The sequence below is a fragment of the Schistocerca nitens genome, chromosome 2, assembly GCF_023898315.1.
Source record: "Schistocerca nitens isolate TAMUIC-IGC-003100 chromosome 2, iqSchNite1.1, whole genome shotgun sequence".
NCBI classification, from domain to species: domain Eukaryota; kingdom Metazoa; phylum Arthropoda; class Insecta; order Orthoptera; family Acrididae; genus Schistocerca; species Schistocerca nitens.
Genome location: NC_064615.1, coordinates 573,699,560 through 573,717,646, shown reverse-complemented (window position 1 = coordinate 573,717,646; position 18,087 = coordinate 573,699,560). Strand labels below are relative to the sequence as shown.

At 38.4% G+C, this 18,087-nt stretch overlaps 1 protein-coding gene and 1 non-coding gene across 2 annotated transcripts in view; both read left to right on the top strand.

Annotated features, from left to right (window-relative positions):
• LOC126236619 (alpha-1,2-mannosyltransferase ALG9) overlaps window positions 1–18,087 on the top strand; it is a 155,349-nt gene that overhangs the window by 92,389 nt on the left and 44,873 nt on the right. The window contains exons 10-11 of the mRNA XM_049946059.1: window positions 6,161–6,302; window positions 13,469–13,598. Of these exons, the coding sequence (XP_049802016.1) occupies window positions 6,161–6,302; window positions 13,469–13,598 (272 nt within the window). The remainder of the gene's footprint in view (window positions 1–6,160; window positions 6,303–13,468; window positions 13,599–18,087) is intronic.
• On the top strand, window positions 444–515 carry Trnat-ggu (transfer RNA threonine (anticodon GGU)). The gene has a single exon. It is a non-coding gene; the product is annotated as a tRNA-Thr (tRNA).

Sequence of the window (18,087 nt, the reverse complement as noted above, 5' to 3'; positions counted from 1 at the left end):
CACAAGCTACAGGAAAACTGAATTATTCCTGCATCTAACTGCTGTTGTATGCTACACATGTGGGGGGGATTCGGTAAGGCCTCTGAGGTTTCAGTTGTGCATCCTCAGTCAGCATTTTGTGCTGTGTCAAGTCCATGGCAGATAAATATTGCCTTTCTTCAAATAACCATGCAGATTTCTCCAACAATGGCTACAAAGGGTTACTGTTCTGTCCCTACAAATGCATTAATTTCTCTCACATTTTATTTTTGGTGGGCAATGTGATTGCAAGTGCTTCAGTGTTTGGCAACGTATTCTGATTCATCATGGACTGGAATTACATTTTCTTCACCAATACTGATGATTTAAGACAGTAAAATCAAGATGGGCTGTGGCATGAATCAGAGTTTGTGTTAGGAAGGGCATTGGACTAGGATAGTATGTTCAGCTATGTTAGGCACAATGCCAGGGTGGTGTAGTGGATAGCATATCTGCCTGGTAAGCAGGAGACCTGGGTTCAAGTCCCAGCCTTGGCACAAGTTTTAATTAATTACCTCAGCTTCTGTCATTATGGATTGCTTTTTGTGTCTTCTAACACAATGATGTGGCCTCAGTTTTTTTCTGAGACTATATTTCTTCCATCTGAAACTGATCAACGTGTACTTTTTCTGTTGTACACTGGCCACCACTGTTCCACATGGAATTAGTACTTCTTATGTCCCAAAATTATCTTAACATGTGTCAACACTTACTCCTCTGTGAATAATTTCAGCTCAGTAAGTGCCTCTTCTTACATGCATTTGGGAGGTTATCAAGAACATTTCTGGTGAGCAGATTTAAGGTTCCAGTATCCCACTACTACAGAAGTTCATGCAAGTGCAGAGGGGCCTGGTCAGGATAAGCATTGTGAGGGCATCCTTTGGGGGAAATGCTAACAACTTGTGCTCTGCCGGAATTTGTGTCCAAAAAGGGTATTTTATTTGTGAAGGCTGATAATGAAACTGATTGGCTCTACTAAAAGCAATTCAGTAATGAATAATCACAGTGTCATGGGAATACTCAAGACTGCCATAGTGGGAAACAGACAAAAATCATCTGTGTGGGCACTAATTTATAGGAGGAAAAGTTACAGCATTATTTGGCGTAAATTTTTATGAACAAAAAAGAGGCTTTGTAGCTTGTTCAGAATGCAAATGGCCTCACCCAAGGTTGTGTGTGAAGTCATTAGCCAGTCATGGTGGTCATAAGATGATTTTAATTTCAGTGTCAGGAGAAAAATAAAAGAGAGTAGGAAAGGAATCACATTGCTAGCTGAAAGTCAGGGCAAGAGAGAGAGAGAGAGAGAGAGAGAAACCAGCGTGGAACAGAAGCTCCTTGTGGCGGCTAGTAGTTAACAAGGTATTTCTCTCCCACACTCCCTATTGGCTATCAAGAATGGGTGCGTAGTAGTGCATAGCAGATCACTTTCCACAAGAACAAACAACCTTTGCTGAAGTGACAGTCCTACCCAGCATGTGGGCCACAATGAATTGTACTCTAACATACAAGAGAATATTAAAATGAAAAATTATAAATAAAAGAAAAATGTTAAATAATGATTGGACTTGTTTGATGATCTGCTTGATAGTAGTGACATGATTTCTCTCTCATATAAAAACAATAATGTAAATACCTCAAAAACCACTTTGTGAAGTCAATGAGCCATCTGCTTGTGATGTGCACTTTCTGCCATATGACCAGTCTATATAGTTTATCATAGTTACTTGGCATTGAATTTCTTACAGTGATTAATGTTGCAAGTTTCAGTGTGAAGAATATGTCTGATTCAATAATGAATATAGCTAAATGTGATGCAATTGACCTCAGTTTCTGTTTTGTTAAGTCCAGGAGGTGGAGGAGATTCACTGCATTTAGTATTAGGAAACTAATAAAAAGACATTGAGTTTTAAATAACTACATTATACTCATTAATCTTAGATTATGTGAAATGGTTTCTCTCCTCTCAGGTTTTCTCAGTGTGAGTGATTAATAGTGAGCTTCTGAGTGTTCAGCCAAGTTGTTGTTGTTGTTGTTGTTGTTGTTGTTGTTCCCCCCCCCCCCCATTTTCAATATTTTGACAACTGATCTGGCCATCTTCTTCAGGTGCTGTGAATTTTGCTATTATCTTCACTCACTGGACTGGACTCCAATCAGTCTGTGAGCAGTTATTGGTCTCGTGCTGCTGTTTATAGCTGAGTTCAATTCCCAATGTCCACTGTGTCCTCACTTGGGGTCCGGCACTCAGTTCATTAAAATTTTGCTGACCGTCACATCCACCAGAGTTGGGAAACATGGGGGGAATTTTTGTTTATGGAGTATCAGTGCATGATCTGCAAAACAAAAGAGCATCAAAGGGCACAGTGGTCATTGGGAATCGAACTCTGCTATAAATAGCAGCATGAGACCAACAATACCTCACAGTCTGGTTGGAGTCCAGGCATTGAATACACATAATAGCAAAACTCATGGCACCTGAAGAAGATGGCCAGGTCGGTCATTGAAATATTGTGCAGTAATGGAAACACTATGCAGCTAAACACCCGGAAGCTCACTTTAGTCCTAGGTTATATCGCAGATTTAATGACAATGGTACACAGGATGAGGGCATATCATCATTGATGTTGGTTTATTTCCCAGTTAAGGATTTTAAACTTTATGGTAACTTTATTGTTTGATATTTACCAGAATTATAAAATTTTTGTTGTGGTGCCATTACATTTTCCATATATATGTAACCACAAGGGTGCTATCTCACTAACCATCGAGTGAGTCTGATGTTATTTAGTATACAAGGGCCTCATCAGTAGAATCATTTTTTCATCTCAGGTACGTTTCTTACATTCCTTGTGTAAAATTCTATTATGTGGTTAAAGAACAAGGCTTGCATGTGTTAAAATCTATTCCTGGCCACCCATATTCACATTTACATAGTTTACTTATATCAGATACTGCAATGGTTCCTTTGCAAAGAACATTACCAATTTCCTTCCCTGGCTGTTGTAACATTACAGTCTGCTTCTGATGACCCCAATTTCACACCTTAATCTTCCCTCTTTTTTGTTTCAAAGGGGTTTTTGTTTTATCATATAGTATCATATTGACTTCTTTATGAAATATATATGGGCAAGTTTGATGCAGTGGTATAAGCAAGTCTCTCCTAATACTTAATACATATCTTATTACATCTTTAATTTTCTACCTTAGTTGTGGTCACATTCAAGTTAACGGTGACTAGCTTTGAATGTTTAGTATCTGATCAGAAATATTTGGACATCTCTGTGTAATGTGGGTTTCACCACTAGGTGTCACAACAGGCAGATCGCCTTTATAAAAGGAGCAGGGAATATTGTTGTGTCAGTAGAGAAGCAATAACAGTCTCAGCTCAGGGACTTAGAATGTGGACTGCTCATTGGATGTCAGCTGAATAACAAATCCATCAGGGACATTGTGTGAAAAGGAAATCGAAGGAACAACCATACTTAAACCAAGACCATGATGACCTCATGTACCAGTGGATGGAGACTGGCAGACATTTAAAAAAATAGCATGTAATCATCAGAAGGAATCACTTGTGAGTGCTACCATCAGTCCAGCTAGCACGATGACTGTGCATAATGAATTAAAAAGAATAGAACACCATGATTGAGTTGCTTCTCATAAGCCATACATTTCTGTAGTGAACGCTAAGCACATTTGAGCTGCTGTAAAGAGCGATGCCACTGGGCAATGGATGAGGTGAATTGCGTGATGTAGAGTTATGAATCACACTATAACCTGTGGAAATCCTATGGTAGGGTTTCGGTTTGGAGAATACCTGGAAAACATTACCTGCCGCCACGTGTAATGCAAACAGTGAAGTACAGAGGAGGTGGTGTAATAGCAGGGGGGTGTTTTTAATACTTAGGGCATGGTTCTCCTACTGCGCCCAAGAAAACACTAAGTGCAGAAGGATATGAACACATTTTACAGCTTTGTGTACTATGTGCATTAGAGGAACAGTTCAGAGACAGTGACTGATTGTAGCAGAATGGCAATGCATCCTGTTGTAAAGCAGCATATATGTGACAATGGTTTGTGGACAGCCCACCCAGAGTCATGACCTGAACACAGTGGAACGCCTATGGAACAAGTTAGAATGTCAACTTCACTCCAGACCCCAGCATGCGGCTTCACTACTTTCTCTGGATTTGGTTCTTAAGGAAGAATGGCCTACCATTCATATACGACAATCAGGCACTTCATTGAAAGTATCCCCAGCAGGGTTCGAGCTGTTGAGGTCCACCCCATATTAACATCCGCTAATAGGTGACCAGATATTATTAATCAAACATTTTCAAGCCAATACCTACATTAAAAGTACTTAATCAGTCAACATGTGAAACACAAACTAGGAAATGATGTAAATAGTTTTCTAGCATCCTGTACATTCAAATCACAATGGTTCAATACAATGGTAATAACATACCTGCTGTGATTAACAAAATAATTGCATGGTATAACATTTCTAAATTTCAAGCTTTTTGTCAGCAGTTTGATTTGAACATTCTATGTCCCTGATGTTACTAACTACTACACACTGATTCATCTGTTAGCAGGATGTGGTCAGGAATATTTAACAGGTGCTATATGCATTCATTATGTATTCTTGCACACTGTCATCTCTGCAATTTTTTCAGTAATATACAGAGTTTGGTGTTACGGGAAATGTTGTGAAGCAGCTCTGTTTTGAAAACTAAATCATGCAAAAATGACGTCATATCAATTATGAAATGAGACTGCAGGTAGACTGGACATAAAACTAGAAGCAAATGCAGTCTACATCGCACACCATTAATGCAAAAACAGTTGAAATGATATACCGTGTTCTTTTCAACATTGTTTTATTTCTTTCTCGTACATAAATTTCAGTAGTCTTGAGTTTTCAATAGTTCTAGGTGTTTCCAGTCCCATTCACCTCAAATCATTGACACTGTACTGTACAAAAAGCTTATTTGTGTTGAAAATTACTCCTGGAATGTTAAACTATTGTGGTTTACATCATTTTACTCTCTTTTAAAAGACTGTGTTGCTTTCAACATTATCTCTTCAATGAAACTGCACTTGTAACTTGCACTGTCTCACTGTTCTCCAGGTATGAAAGTAAGGTGATGAATGGTTGAATATCGTCTTGGCGATTGGCGAGAGTTTTCACCTCAAGATTCCCCCCCCCCTCCCACCCATCTCTATTGCCCCCTCCCCCATCTCTTTTGCACCCCCTCTTTTGCCCCTCTCTCTCTCTCTCTCTCTCTCTCTCTCTCTCTCTCTGTGTGTGTGTGTGTGTGTGTGTGTGTGTGTGTGTGTGTGTGTGTGTGTGTTTGGGTCATCTGACAATTCTTTGAGGCAATTGAGGCAAAGTCTTAAGATCAGAACTCTTGCCTAGAAGATATTCAACTATTCACTATCTTGTTGTCATATATAGTGAACAGCGAGACAGTGCAAGTTACAAGTGCAGTTGCACAGAGAAGACAATGTTGTGAGAAACACAATCTTAAATATGGATTAAAATAATGTAAATCACAACAGTTTGACATTCCAGGGGTAATTTTTGATATTAAATAAAATTTGTGTGTTAAGATCTCCATAGATGAAGATGACTAACAGAAGTAGAATAACAGCAATACTGCAAAGTGCAGGAAGCTACATAAACCCCAATATGTGTTATCTAGATATTTAAAAAAAATTCTATTTCAGTTTGTGAATATTTTCTTAAATGCTGATTTTGTATAGGTACAGACAGTAAAAAAGCAATGTTTCCTGTTGTTTGATAGAAATAAAAAAACACTGATGATGCAGTCTTTCAGCAATATATATCTGGATAAAAAGAAGAAAAAATTGCGTTTGCTCAAGGCAAAACTGATGCAAAAGCAAATTTACATGTAAGTAACCATGGACGCAAGAATTTTCAATCTCAAGATCATCAGTCCCAATAGCCAAGAGTTTGTAACATCACAGTTGTAATTATTTTTGAGAAGTGACACGCTTTCTTTTTGTTTCTAAAACATAGGAGATCCATTATTTTTGAAACCAGTTTCAATAATTTCGTATTCAGTTTTTATCACTTTATTATTTTTGTCAATCTTGTGTACTCCATTCTTTGTTACAGGTTACCATGCACCCATAGACATTTTCTTGGAGCTGAATAGTCTCAATGCAGAAAAAAGGATTCCTTCTGACACTACCATAAATGTTTGTGTTGGAAAGGAGTGGTATCGTTACCCATCCAGCTTCTTTCTGCCAGACAATAAGTAAGAACTGCCCCTGTTTTTTTTTTACAATTTGATGAAAATTATAGTCGTTTGTTTCAAAAAATAACAGAGGGATCAAATCATTCAGGCTCTGTGTTTGTCAAATTATCTGTTATTTGTACAGTAGGGCTAAAAGACTAATAATTTATGCCACATTCAGCAGATTTATGTATCGTAAGTGTTTTTTCCCGAGCTTTACATGCAGCTTTACTGTATGATTAAATGATGATGGCGTCCTCTTGGGTAAAATATTCCGGAGGTAAAATAGTCCCCCATTCGGATCTCTGGGCGGGGACTACTCAAGAGGATGTCATTATCAGGAGAAAGAAAACTGGCGTTCTACGGATCGGAGCGTGGAATGTCAGATCACTTAATCGGGCAGGTAGGTTAGAAAATTTAAAAAGGGAAATGGATAGGTTAAAGTTAGATATAGTGGGAATTAGTGAAGTTCGGTGGCAGGAGGAACAAGACTTTTGGTCAGGTGATTACAGGGTTATAAATACAAAATCAAATAGGGGTAATGCAGGAGTAGGTTTAATAATGAATAAAAAAATAGGAGTGCGGGTTAGCTACTACAAACAGCATAGTGAACGCATTATTGTGGCCAAGATAGACACGAAGCCCACGCCTACTACAGTAGTACAAATTTATATGCCAACTAGCTCTGCAGATGATGAAGAAATTGATGAAATGTATGATGAGATAAAAGAAATTATTCAGGTAGTGAAGGGAGACGAAAATTTAATAGTCATGGGTAACTGGAATTCGACAGTAGGAAAAGGGAGGGAAGGAAACATAGTAGGTGAATATGGATTGGGGGGAAGAAATGAAAGAGGAAGCCGCCTTGTAGAATTTTTCACAGAGCATAACTTAATTATAGCTAACACTTGGTTCAAGAATCATAAAAGAAGGTTGTATACCTGGAAGAATCCTGGAGATACTAAAAGGTATCAGATAGATTATATAATGGTAAGACAGAGATTTAGGAACCAGGTTTTAAATTGTAAGACATTTCCAGGGGCAGATGTGGATTCTGACCACAATCTATTGGTTATAAACTGCAGATTGAAACTGAAGAAACTGCAAAAAGGTGGGAATTTAAGGAGATGGGACCTGGATAAACTAAAAGAACCAGAGGTTGTAGAGAGTTTCAGGGAGAGCATAAGGGAACAATTGACAGGAATGGGGAAAAGAAATACAGTAGAAGAAGAATGGGTAGCTCTGAGGGATGAAGTAGTGAAAGCAGCAGACGATCAAGTGGGTAAAAAGACGAGGGCTAATAGAAATCCTTGGGTAGCAGAAGAAATATTGAATTTAATTGATGAAAGGAGAAAATATAAAAATGCAGTGAATGAAGCAGGCAAAAAGGAATACAAACATCTCAAAAATGAGATCGACAGGAAGTGCAAAATGGCTAAGCAGGGATGGCTAGAGGACAAATGTAAGGATGTAGAGGCTTGTCTCACTAGGGGTAAGATAGATACTGCCTACAGGAAAATTAAAGAGACCTTTGGAGAGAAGAGAACCACTTGTATGAATATCAAGAGCTCAGATGACAACTCAGTTCTAAGCAAAGAAGGGAAAGCAGAAAGGTGGAAGGAGTATATAGAGGGTTTATACAAGGGCGATGTACTTGAGGACAATATTATGGAAATGGAAGAGGATGTAGATGAAGATGAAATGGGAGATACGATACTGCGTGAAGAGTTTGACAGAGCACTGAAAGACCTTAGTCGAAACAAGGCCCCGGGAGTAGACAACATTCCATTAGAACTACTGATGGCCTTGGGAGAGCCAGTCCTGACAAAACTCTACCATCTGGTGAGCAAGTTGTATGAGACAGGTGAAATACCCTCAGACTTAAAGAAGAATATAATAATTCCAATACCAAAGAAAGCAGGTGTTAACGGATGTGAAAATTACCGAACTATCAGTTTAATAAGTCACAGCTGCAAAATACTAACACGGATTCTGTACAGACGAATGGAAAAACTGGTAGAAGCGGACCTCGGGGAAGATCAGTTTGGATTCCGTAGAAATGTTGGAACACGAGAGGCAATACTAACCTTACGACTTATCTTAGAAGAAAGATTAAGAAAAGGCAAACCTACGTTTCTAGCATTTGTAGACTTAGAGAAAGCTTTTGACAATGTTGACTGGAATACTCTCTTTCACATTCTAAAGGTGGCAGGGGTAAAATACAGGGAGCGAAAGGCTATTTACAATTTGTACAGAAACCAGATGGCAGTTATAAGAGTCGAGGGACATGAAAGGGAAGCAGTGGTTGGGAAGGGAGTGAGACAGGGTTGTACCCTCTCCCCGATATTATTCAATCTGTATATTGAGCAAGCAATAAAGGAAACAAAAGAAAAATTCGGAGTAGGTATTAAAATTCATGGAGAAGAAGTAAAAACTTTGAGGTCCGTCGATGACAGTGTAATTCTGTCAGAGACAGCAAAGGACTTGGAAGAGCAGTTGAACGGAATGGACAGTGTCTTGAAAGGAGGATATAAGATGAACATCAACAAAAGCAAAACGAGGATAATGGAATGTAGTCAAATTAAATCGGGTGATGCTGAGGGAATTAGATTAGGAAATGAGACACTTAAAGTAGTAAAGGAGTTTTGCTATTTAGGGAGTAAAATAACTGATGATGGTCGAAGTAGAGAGGATATAAAATGTAGACTGGCAATGGCAAGGAAATCGTTTCTGAAGAAGAGAAATTTGTTAACATCGAGTATAGATTTAAGTATCAGGAAGTCGTTTCTGAAAGTATTTGTATGGAGTGTAGCCATGTATGGAAGTGAAACATGGACGATAACTAGTATGGACAAGAAGAGAATAGAAGCTTTTGAAATGTGGTGCTACAGAAGAATGCTGAAGATAAGGTGGGTAGATCACGTAACTAATGAGGAGGTATTGAATAGGATTGGGGAGAAGAGAAGTTTGTGGCACAACTTGACTAGAAGAAGGGATCGGTTGGTAAGACATGTTTTAAGGCATCAAGGGATCACAAATTTAGCATTGGAGGGCAGCGTGGAGGGTAAAAATCGTAGAGGGAGACCAAGAGATGAATACACTAAGCAGATTCAGAAGGATGTAGGTTGCAGTAGGTACTGGGAGATGAAGAAGCTGTCACAGGATAGAGTAGCATGGAGAGCTGCATCAAACCAGTCTCAGGACTGAAGACCACAACAACACAACAACAAGTGTTATACTAAGATTAATGCAAGGGCTTTCAAACTGTACGACATGGCTCTCAGGAGTGTCACAGCCTTCCAGTGGCACTTCAGTAGTGGTTTCGTCAAAACAGTTATTTGGTTTATTTGCTTTCTGAATAAAGGAACAACATGTACACTAGCAGTGATATCTAGTGAGCCAGCAAATAATTATTTCTCTATGGCAGCTTGGTAGATGGCAGTTGAATTGCATAATGCGATTCACTTGTTTTTATTCAGTAACACGTAGTTTGAAGGTTAGTTTCATTGAATACATATAATTTTTAAATGTTATTTATGTTCTGTGGTCTGTGTTTCTCTGTCAGCATGGACAAAGTTTCCAGTGTAAGTGCAAAGCATGATATGAAAATTCGAAGTATTTATTTGAACTTTGTTGTTATGTGTACTACTGTTGGAAATGAAGAACAATCACAGTGTGCCATTCGTTTCAAAATCCTAGCTATTAAAGCATACACCCTAGTAAAATTAAACAGTATTTGGATTCAAATAACAGTAGTTTGGCATCCAGGAAACTTCTTGTGCTCAAATTATTCTTGGGAGTGAGTGCTGGCTGAAACCCCAAGTGGAAATTTTGGAACATTTAGCGATTTATGGAACATATATCAAAAACGCAGCTTGTACATCATAGGAGGAGGTGTATTTATTGCAGCTGAAAAAATATTCTCTCTACTGATGTCAAATTAGAATGTGACGGTGAAGTTATCTGGTCACATATAACAGTTCTAGGTGAAATCAAGTTAACGACTGAATGTATTGACTGGCCACCTGCTTCCACTATGAAGTTTTTAGAATCATTGACAGAGAGCCTACAATCAGTAGTGTGGAAATACTCAGATCATGCAATATTAGGTGGAGTTGACTTTAACCTACCAAGTATAGACTAGGACGTCTGCGGATTCATTGCAGGAGGCACAGACAGACCGTGTTGCAAAGTTCTTTTGAACACATTTTCCAAAAAATGTCTTGATCAGCTAGTTCAACAGCCCAAATGCAACAGAAATATTTTATACCTCATAGCTACTAGCAGGCCTTATCTAATTGACAGCATCACTATAGAGACAGGGATTAGTAACCATGATGTCACCATAGTGACTTAGATTACTAAAATTAATAAATCAATAATAAAGGCTGGGAGAGTATTTCTGCTAGAAAGAGCAGATAGACAGTTGTTGATATTGCACTTAGACAATGAACCGACATCATTTGCTTGCAGTATGGTGGACATAGAGGAATTATGGGCAGAGTGTAAATGGATTATAAATCATACTCTGGAGAAGTATGTGCCGAGTAAGTGGATTAAGGATGAAAACGACCTACTATTGTTTAACAACGAAATTCGAAAAATCTTTCGATTCAAAAGAGAATGCACAAGTGAGGACAGGTGGAAGTTAATAAAAATTTGTGCGTGTAGGAAGATCAATGTGCGAAGCTTACAACAACTACCACTGTCATACCTTAGCAAAAGGTCTCGCCGAGAACCTGAGAAAATTCTGGTTCTACGTAAAATCATTAAATGGTTCTAAGGTTCCTATCCCGTGACTCATTCACCATTTTGATGTGGCGGTAGAAGGTTACAAGATAGCAAAAGTAAAGCTGAAACTTGAAATTTTGTAGTTAAGAAAATGTTCATGCAAGAGAATCATACAAATATACTGTTGTTAGACCATCACATAGACTCCTGTGTGGAGGACATGGTAATAATCATCCCTGGTGTAGAGAAACAACTGAAAGAGTTCAAAACAAATAAGTTGCCAGGTCCATCCCTGATGGAATCCCAGTTCAGTTTTACACAGTGTACTCTATACCATTGGCCCCTTACTTAGTTTGCATTTATTGCAAATTTCATGCCCAGTGCAAAGTCCCAAGTGACTGGAAAAAAAGTGCAGGTGACTTGTGCATATAAGAAGGGTAAATAATGGACATGAAAAATTACAAACCAATATTTTTAACATGTTTGCTGCAGAATCCGTTAACATATTCTGTTACGGCATAAAGTCAAGTGCCAGCGTGCCAGTCGGAAATGAGAGAGTAGAGACAGCTGTGAAGAAGACGTCAGCCAATTGTACGCTGACCGCCCCCTCGCCAGGACGACAATGCAATGGCAGCAACCTCTATTCAAAGAGGACATAAGTGCCATGCCAACTGGTTGTGGCCCACTTCTATAGCAGCATCAACATTAGGCACTTCAAGACCAGCTACTTAGGAATTGTATATACTGAAGAACATGGTTTATTTTGCATGTCACCCTTTGCTTGCGACACATCTGTATTTCTCAGAGTTAAGTATTGCCATTTATTTTCTGTAATAAAACTCATTAATACGATTTGCTTGAATTGTTGTGTAGCGATCCGAGAAAGCAGGTTTCCTAGATTCCCAATACAACATATTCCCAATTTGAATATAGTAAATTTTCTTGAGCAGGAAGAGCCTCTGTCCAAAATCAGCACAGTTTTAGAAAGCATCACTAGTGTGAAACATAGTTTGCCCTTTTCTCACATGAGATGCTGCAAACCATGGATGAAGGGCGACAGGCAAAGTCTATTGTCCTAGATTTCCATAAAGCATTTGACACGGTGCCATGCTGCCGACTGTTAATGAAGGTACAAGCATACAGATTAGGTTTACTGGTATGTGAGTGGCACAAAGACTTTTTAAGTAATAGTATGTTGTCCTTGACAGTGAGTGCTCATTAGAGATAAGGCTGACACCTGGAGTGCTCTAGAGAAGTTTGATAGCACCACTGTTATTTTCTATATGTGTAAATGATCTGGCAGACAGGGTAAAGAGCAGTCTGCGGCTGTTCACTGATGATGATGCTGTGGTGTGCAGGAAAGTGTCGTGGTTGAGTGACTGTAACGGGTACACGAAATTCTAATTAGTGTGATGAATGGCAACCAGCTCTAAATCTAGAAACATTTAAGTTAATTTAGATAAGTAGGAAAAATAACCCATGATGTTTGAGTACAGCATTAGTAGTGTGCTACTGGACACAGTCAAGTCGTTTAAAGATCTAAGCATAACATAGCAAAGCATGTGAGGATTGTAGTAGCAAAGGCAAATCATTGCCTTCAGTATATTGAGAGAATTTTAGGAAAGTATAGTTTATCTGTAAAGGAGACTGCATATAAGGACACTACTGTCACGCATTGTTGTGTACTGTTAGAGTTTGTGGGATCTGCATCCGGTCATATTAAAGGAAGACATCGAAGCAGTTCAGAGGCATGCTGCTATATTTGTCACCAGTGGCTTCGAACAACATGAAGTATTACAGAAATGCTCTGGGAACTCAAATTGGAGTCAGTAGAAGAAATGTGATGTTGTTTTTGAGGAAGATTGTTCAGAAAATTTAGAGAACTGACATTTGATGCTTACTGCACAACAGTTCTACTGCTGCCAATTTAGAGTTTGTACAAGGACTATGAAGGTAATATTAGAGAGATTAGGGCTCTTGAGGTGGCATATAGACAGTCAGTTCTCTCTCACTCTTCTTGTGAGTGGAACAGGAAAGGGAAGGAAATGACTGTAGTCTTTGTGTCTGTGCGAGAAATGCCCCAGAAGATTATTCTATATGATGTCGATGAATGTAAGTGCACAAGCAAGTAAAGTTTTAATCATTTTTCAACCAAATTTAACAATTACATGTAAAACAAATGTTGCTGAATGCAAGCATTTGAGAAGATGTATGAACAATACCATGACTTAGAACTTTCTGATGTATTCCAAATTCTCGTTGTGAAAACTCTGTGTGTACTTGAAAAGACAGACTATTATGTGGTATGTTACATAAATAGTTTGGTTTTTGGTACATTTCTGGAAGATCAGCTATGTAAAAGTAAAAATTCAACACTTGTAATTCTAAACATACTGTAGTTTGATATGTAAGTAGACTATTGTCACATGGGTATTTATGTCACATTTTAATTGCAGCTGGAATTTGCAGTTCCTGAAATCTGAATTTAAAGGCCAGCTGCCAAAACCATACAGCAGTGCACACAATGCAACATCCATAATACCTGAATTTATGAATGATATGAATAAAGAAGAACCGTCAAGATATGTAAGTAAATATCTTTGTTTACTTGGGGTGTCATTTTGGCTAAGATTACATTGTACAACTGGTGGCAAGTATAATTTGGCTTTATACTGTAAATGATGAAAGTATGTGAATGCAGCTTGCCGCTAACTTGGTGTAATGTCTCTCACACATAAACCTGTACAGTAAAGTAAGGGCCTCCTGTTTTATCTTTGGGCTGATCCGTGATAGGACAGACAAACAATTATACTAATGGAGGATTCTATGTATTTTCTCTAATTTCATTCGCTCGCTCTCTCTCTCTCTCTCTCTCTCTCTCTCTCTCTCTCTGTCCTTTATCTATATACAGTTTTAAATATATTATTTAATTACGTGAACTCAGCCCAATAGAATCTCTGGTGGAGCCCTTCGTCTTAATATTCAGCGGCTGGCTTGCTGTAAAAGATCTTTATATCTATTATTTTTGTTAAGCGCTGCATTCAGTTGGGAAAATCGATCATTTGAACAATTCGTTCATTTTACGACAGATTTAGAATTTCAGATGTGTCCGAAGCCTTTTTGGACGATTTTATAAAATAGCGGTGATTGCAGGCTCTCTTCGTCACAACTGAAACTTCCCCACTAATTACAGGTACAAGACAATCATCAATGATTCAGACAGAGAACTCATTCGTCATTCACTCTAGAATAAAAGGGTCACAAACCTTATTTCTGAGGAAAAATTGTATATTCAATCCATTTCCAGTACATGTTCCGTTTTCTGTTGATTCCAAGTCTTACTTAATTTGCGTTTACAGTTTTTCTCTCTCTCAAAATAACCCGCTAGTGGCACAAACGTTAATAACTCGCTTTAGCGAGAAGAAGAGCAAATATGTCTCTTTTAGCAGCCCGACACTCTTCCAACCGAAACTTCCGAAGCTGTTCTCGATATTTCTCCTTAACAACCATGGAGAATACATATATGTATCTCTGTTCTTCCAAAGAATAAACGTACTAGAAAAATACCTTGGCGTTGACAGGCTGTCGGCGCATATATTACTAGAAAATCTGATCAGATACTTTCCAAAAGGGAATAAATGTGGATGATTTGATTGATAATTATTAATTATTGCTTGGTAGAGGGTAATTTTCCGTGGGGAGATTACAACGCCCCTCGCAGCGAGCGAAGTTTGTGAGCTCAATTTTTATTTGCCGAACACACTTTGCGAGCTATCTATTAGTGTGGATAACCCGGAAGTGATAATTGTCAGTCCTCCGACTGAAAAAGAATATTATGTTTAAGACAGACGAAGAAAAGAAATATTGAAAACAGAAGAAATGAAGAGACAGGTACCGCGGCTGTATTGCTTTTACGTGCATCAAGGTGTTATGTCTGCTGTGCACAACCAAGGAAGATGATCTTTCATGAAACTGTTATCAGGGTCTACCCATTCGGGAACTTTCTTAAGCAGGGAAACCTTGGAAAACCTCTTAAGCCTAGACCCCCAGCTTACGGTACATAGAAGATAGGAAAGCCTATAGAAGGAAAAAAAAATAATTTTGGAAATAGATCTCTAAAGGAAAGATAGGGATCGATCTATATAACGCTTTGGAGAAGATTGATTTGTGCCTCTAGCAAAAAAAAAAAAAAAAAAAAAACATTTTACAATAAATAACGTAAAGTTTTCATTTTACAATCTTGTTCCTAGGACAATCTCTTGCAGTGCTAAAACTCCCCCAGCTCTTGCATGTCCCCGACGTCCACATTTGTAGTCGGTCTTCTACGCGGCCCACTTTGTAGTCGGTCTTCTACGCGGCCCACTTTGTAGTCGGTCTTCTACGTGGCCCCCAATGGGAAGAGTAGAAGGAACAGGGATACCCGATTTCACATGCAACATTCATTCCAAAAGAATTAGCAATGACCAAAGGGGAAACTCTTCCTGTAAGAGAACTGGTTAGGTTGCACCGTCCAAGATTCTCCTTTTTGAAAGCAAAATCCTTATGGCTTCATGCATCCTTTTTCTTACTACGTACTTCAAGGAATTTCACCATTAACTAATGCTGTTGCCAAAACATCCTCATATTTATTCTAGTTTGAATACTCTTTTGGACTTTGCATCCCCACTTGTGCTTATAAGTCCGAAAGTTCTGACACATTTCTGTCAGTGATTTGTTCTTCGTAATTTAAAGGATTCATGCAACTTAAAGTAGATTTTGGATTCAAATCATCGAATAATGGAAAGTGTGTATACAAAGACATAATCCTTCATTTCCTTGAAAGTCATTTAATTTATCTATACTCAAAAACTTTTTCTCCTAAATACACATATTTCTCCAATTGATTGTTGAAATGTAAAAGTTATTAGCATTGAGGAATGCGGATTCACTTCTTTCATTTATTCTCTGATTCATACGGCATTCACACATGCACATATATGGAAATGGATTTTTCTCTTTCAAACAAAAATTCCAAACGAACACGATCCATTAAATAACTACTAATTCTATGAATATTACTTTCTTTAAACATTCAATAATAAATTAAAAACTCTTAACTTCTAATTATAACACCTTTTCCTTTTAAAGTTCAACATGAATCAGTTTACCCTCGCGTTTGGTGCGAGTCTCTTACAAAGCATATCTGTGTCGTCTATATCGATTCTAACTCTCGCGCCGACGTCAACTGTTTTGCGCGGGAAATTATCTTTGCGGCGTTAACCGTCACTCATGATTCACTGCCTTAACACATTCCTTCACACGTTTACACATCTAAGTGTGCACTTGAAATTATATATGAACCTTCACTCGGAACCTCTTTTGATTATTCAGCGTCATTTACGGGAAACATTTCATTGTTCTTGAAGGTCAGTTAGATCCTTTATAAATCTTGATGACATTAGCAATGCTAAAGTTCCATGTTCACCCAAACACAGGTGAAGCCTATCTTCACTATCTTCTTTGCAACACTCGATAGTAATAGTTAGTCACTATTTCTATAGTCTATGTCACTGATCAATTATTTCAATTTAAAGTTTTCTAACACTACACACACAGTTTATTGTTATGTTTTTTACTTACAAGCGTTCAAGTCTTCGATGCAATAAGCAAATCATCAACAAACACTGTTATCCTGGTTCTTAGTTCTGGGCCTAGTGCATAATCTAGAGCTGCTATAAAAATTCCAGCACTAATGTTGAGTCTGAAAGGAACTACAGTAAATTGGTAACTTCTTCCGGAATAAATGAAAGCCGTATATTTCCTTGATGACTCATCCAGCTTGACTTGCCAATAAGAACTCTGCAAATCAATGCTTGTCAAATATTGGACATCCTGGAACCGTTGTATAAGTTCATCTATGTTTTCCGGATGTGTTCTCACTGGAATTATAATTTTATTTATTTCTCTGGCGTCGAGTACCAGTCTCACAGTCCCATTTGCTTTTGGCACGACCAACAATGGGGAGCAGTATGGGCTTGTAGAGGGTTCGATCAAACCCCATTTCAACATGCAATCTATTTCTTTCTGAACTTGAGCCTTTAACCTCCAGGGAACAGGATAGAAAGTTCTACAATACGTTTCGTGCGGCTTAACGTAGAGATGGCATATGTATCCCTTAATAACTCCTGGCCTTTCATCAAACACGTTTTTATACGCTAATAATAATTCTTTTAGCTGCTTCTTCTGATCTTCAGTAATGCAGTCGGATTCATTTAACTTCTCGTACACTAATTGACCGAAATCTCCTTTGACTTGGAACTCACTAATTACATGCTGTTTAGAATTTTGTGCCATCCTGATTACTTGCACACTGATCCCACAATTATATTTTCTCGTAAGGCTTTCTTTTTTCAACAACTCCAACTCAATTTCTTGTTTATTAACATTCAACCAAATTTTTCCTGTTTTAAAATCTATTCTGCATCCGTATTGACGTAGGCTGTCGCCTCCGATAATGCAATCTACCACCAAATTTTCACAACAAGGAATGTGCTTAATATTGCTACATTTCCGACTTCTACACTAAGTAGTGACTGCACTTTTACATTAGCCGATCTAGCCCCAACGGCGCCTATTATTCTGCAATTTTGAACTGGAAAAATTGGTACTCGTTTTATATTTCTGATCTTGTTGAATAGTGCCTCCGAAATAACATTTGTGGTTGCAGCTGTGTCTAAAACCGCCACTATAGGTACAGTCTCCAAAATGACTTGCACTTCGGCTACTGCCACCTGTTCCTTATCCTCATCCTGTGGTTCTAAGTCCTCGGTCAGTTCATCTGCCAGTAATCGTCCATCATTATACGTTAGCATGGGTACACATATCCTGTTGCCCCTCAACCAATTGTTGACCGCTCCTCCGGGGCACGAGTGGGTCCTTACAAGTTTGTTGGATTTTGATTTGCCTGCTGGTTGACATCATCCGTCACTTCGGTAATTACCGGTTGATTCGCAGATGTCCGTCCCCACTGATGTTGGTTATTTGAGTTCATTCCCCCCGGTTGATTCCACTTTCTATTACTGTTATTATTCCAGGC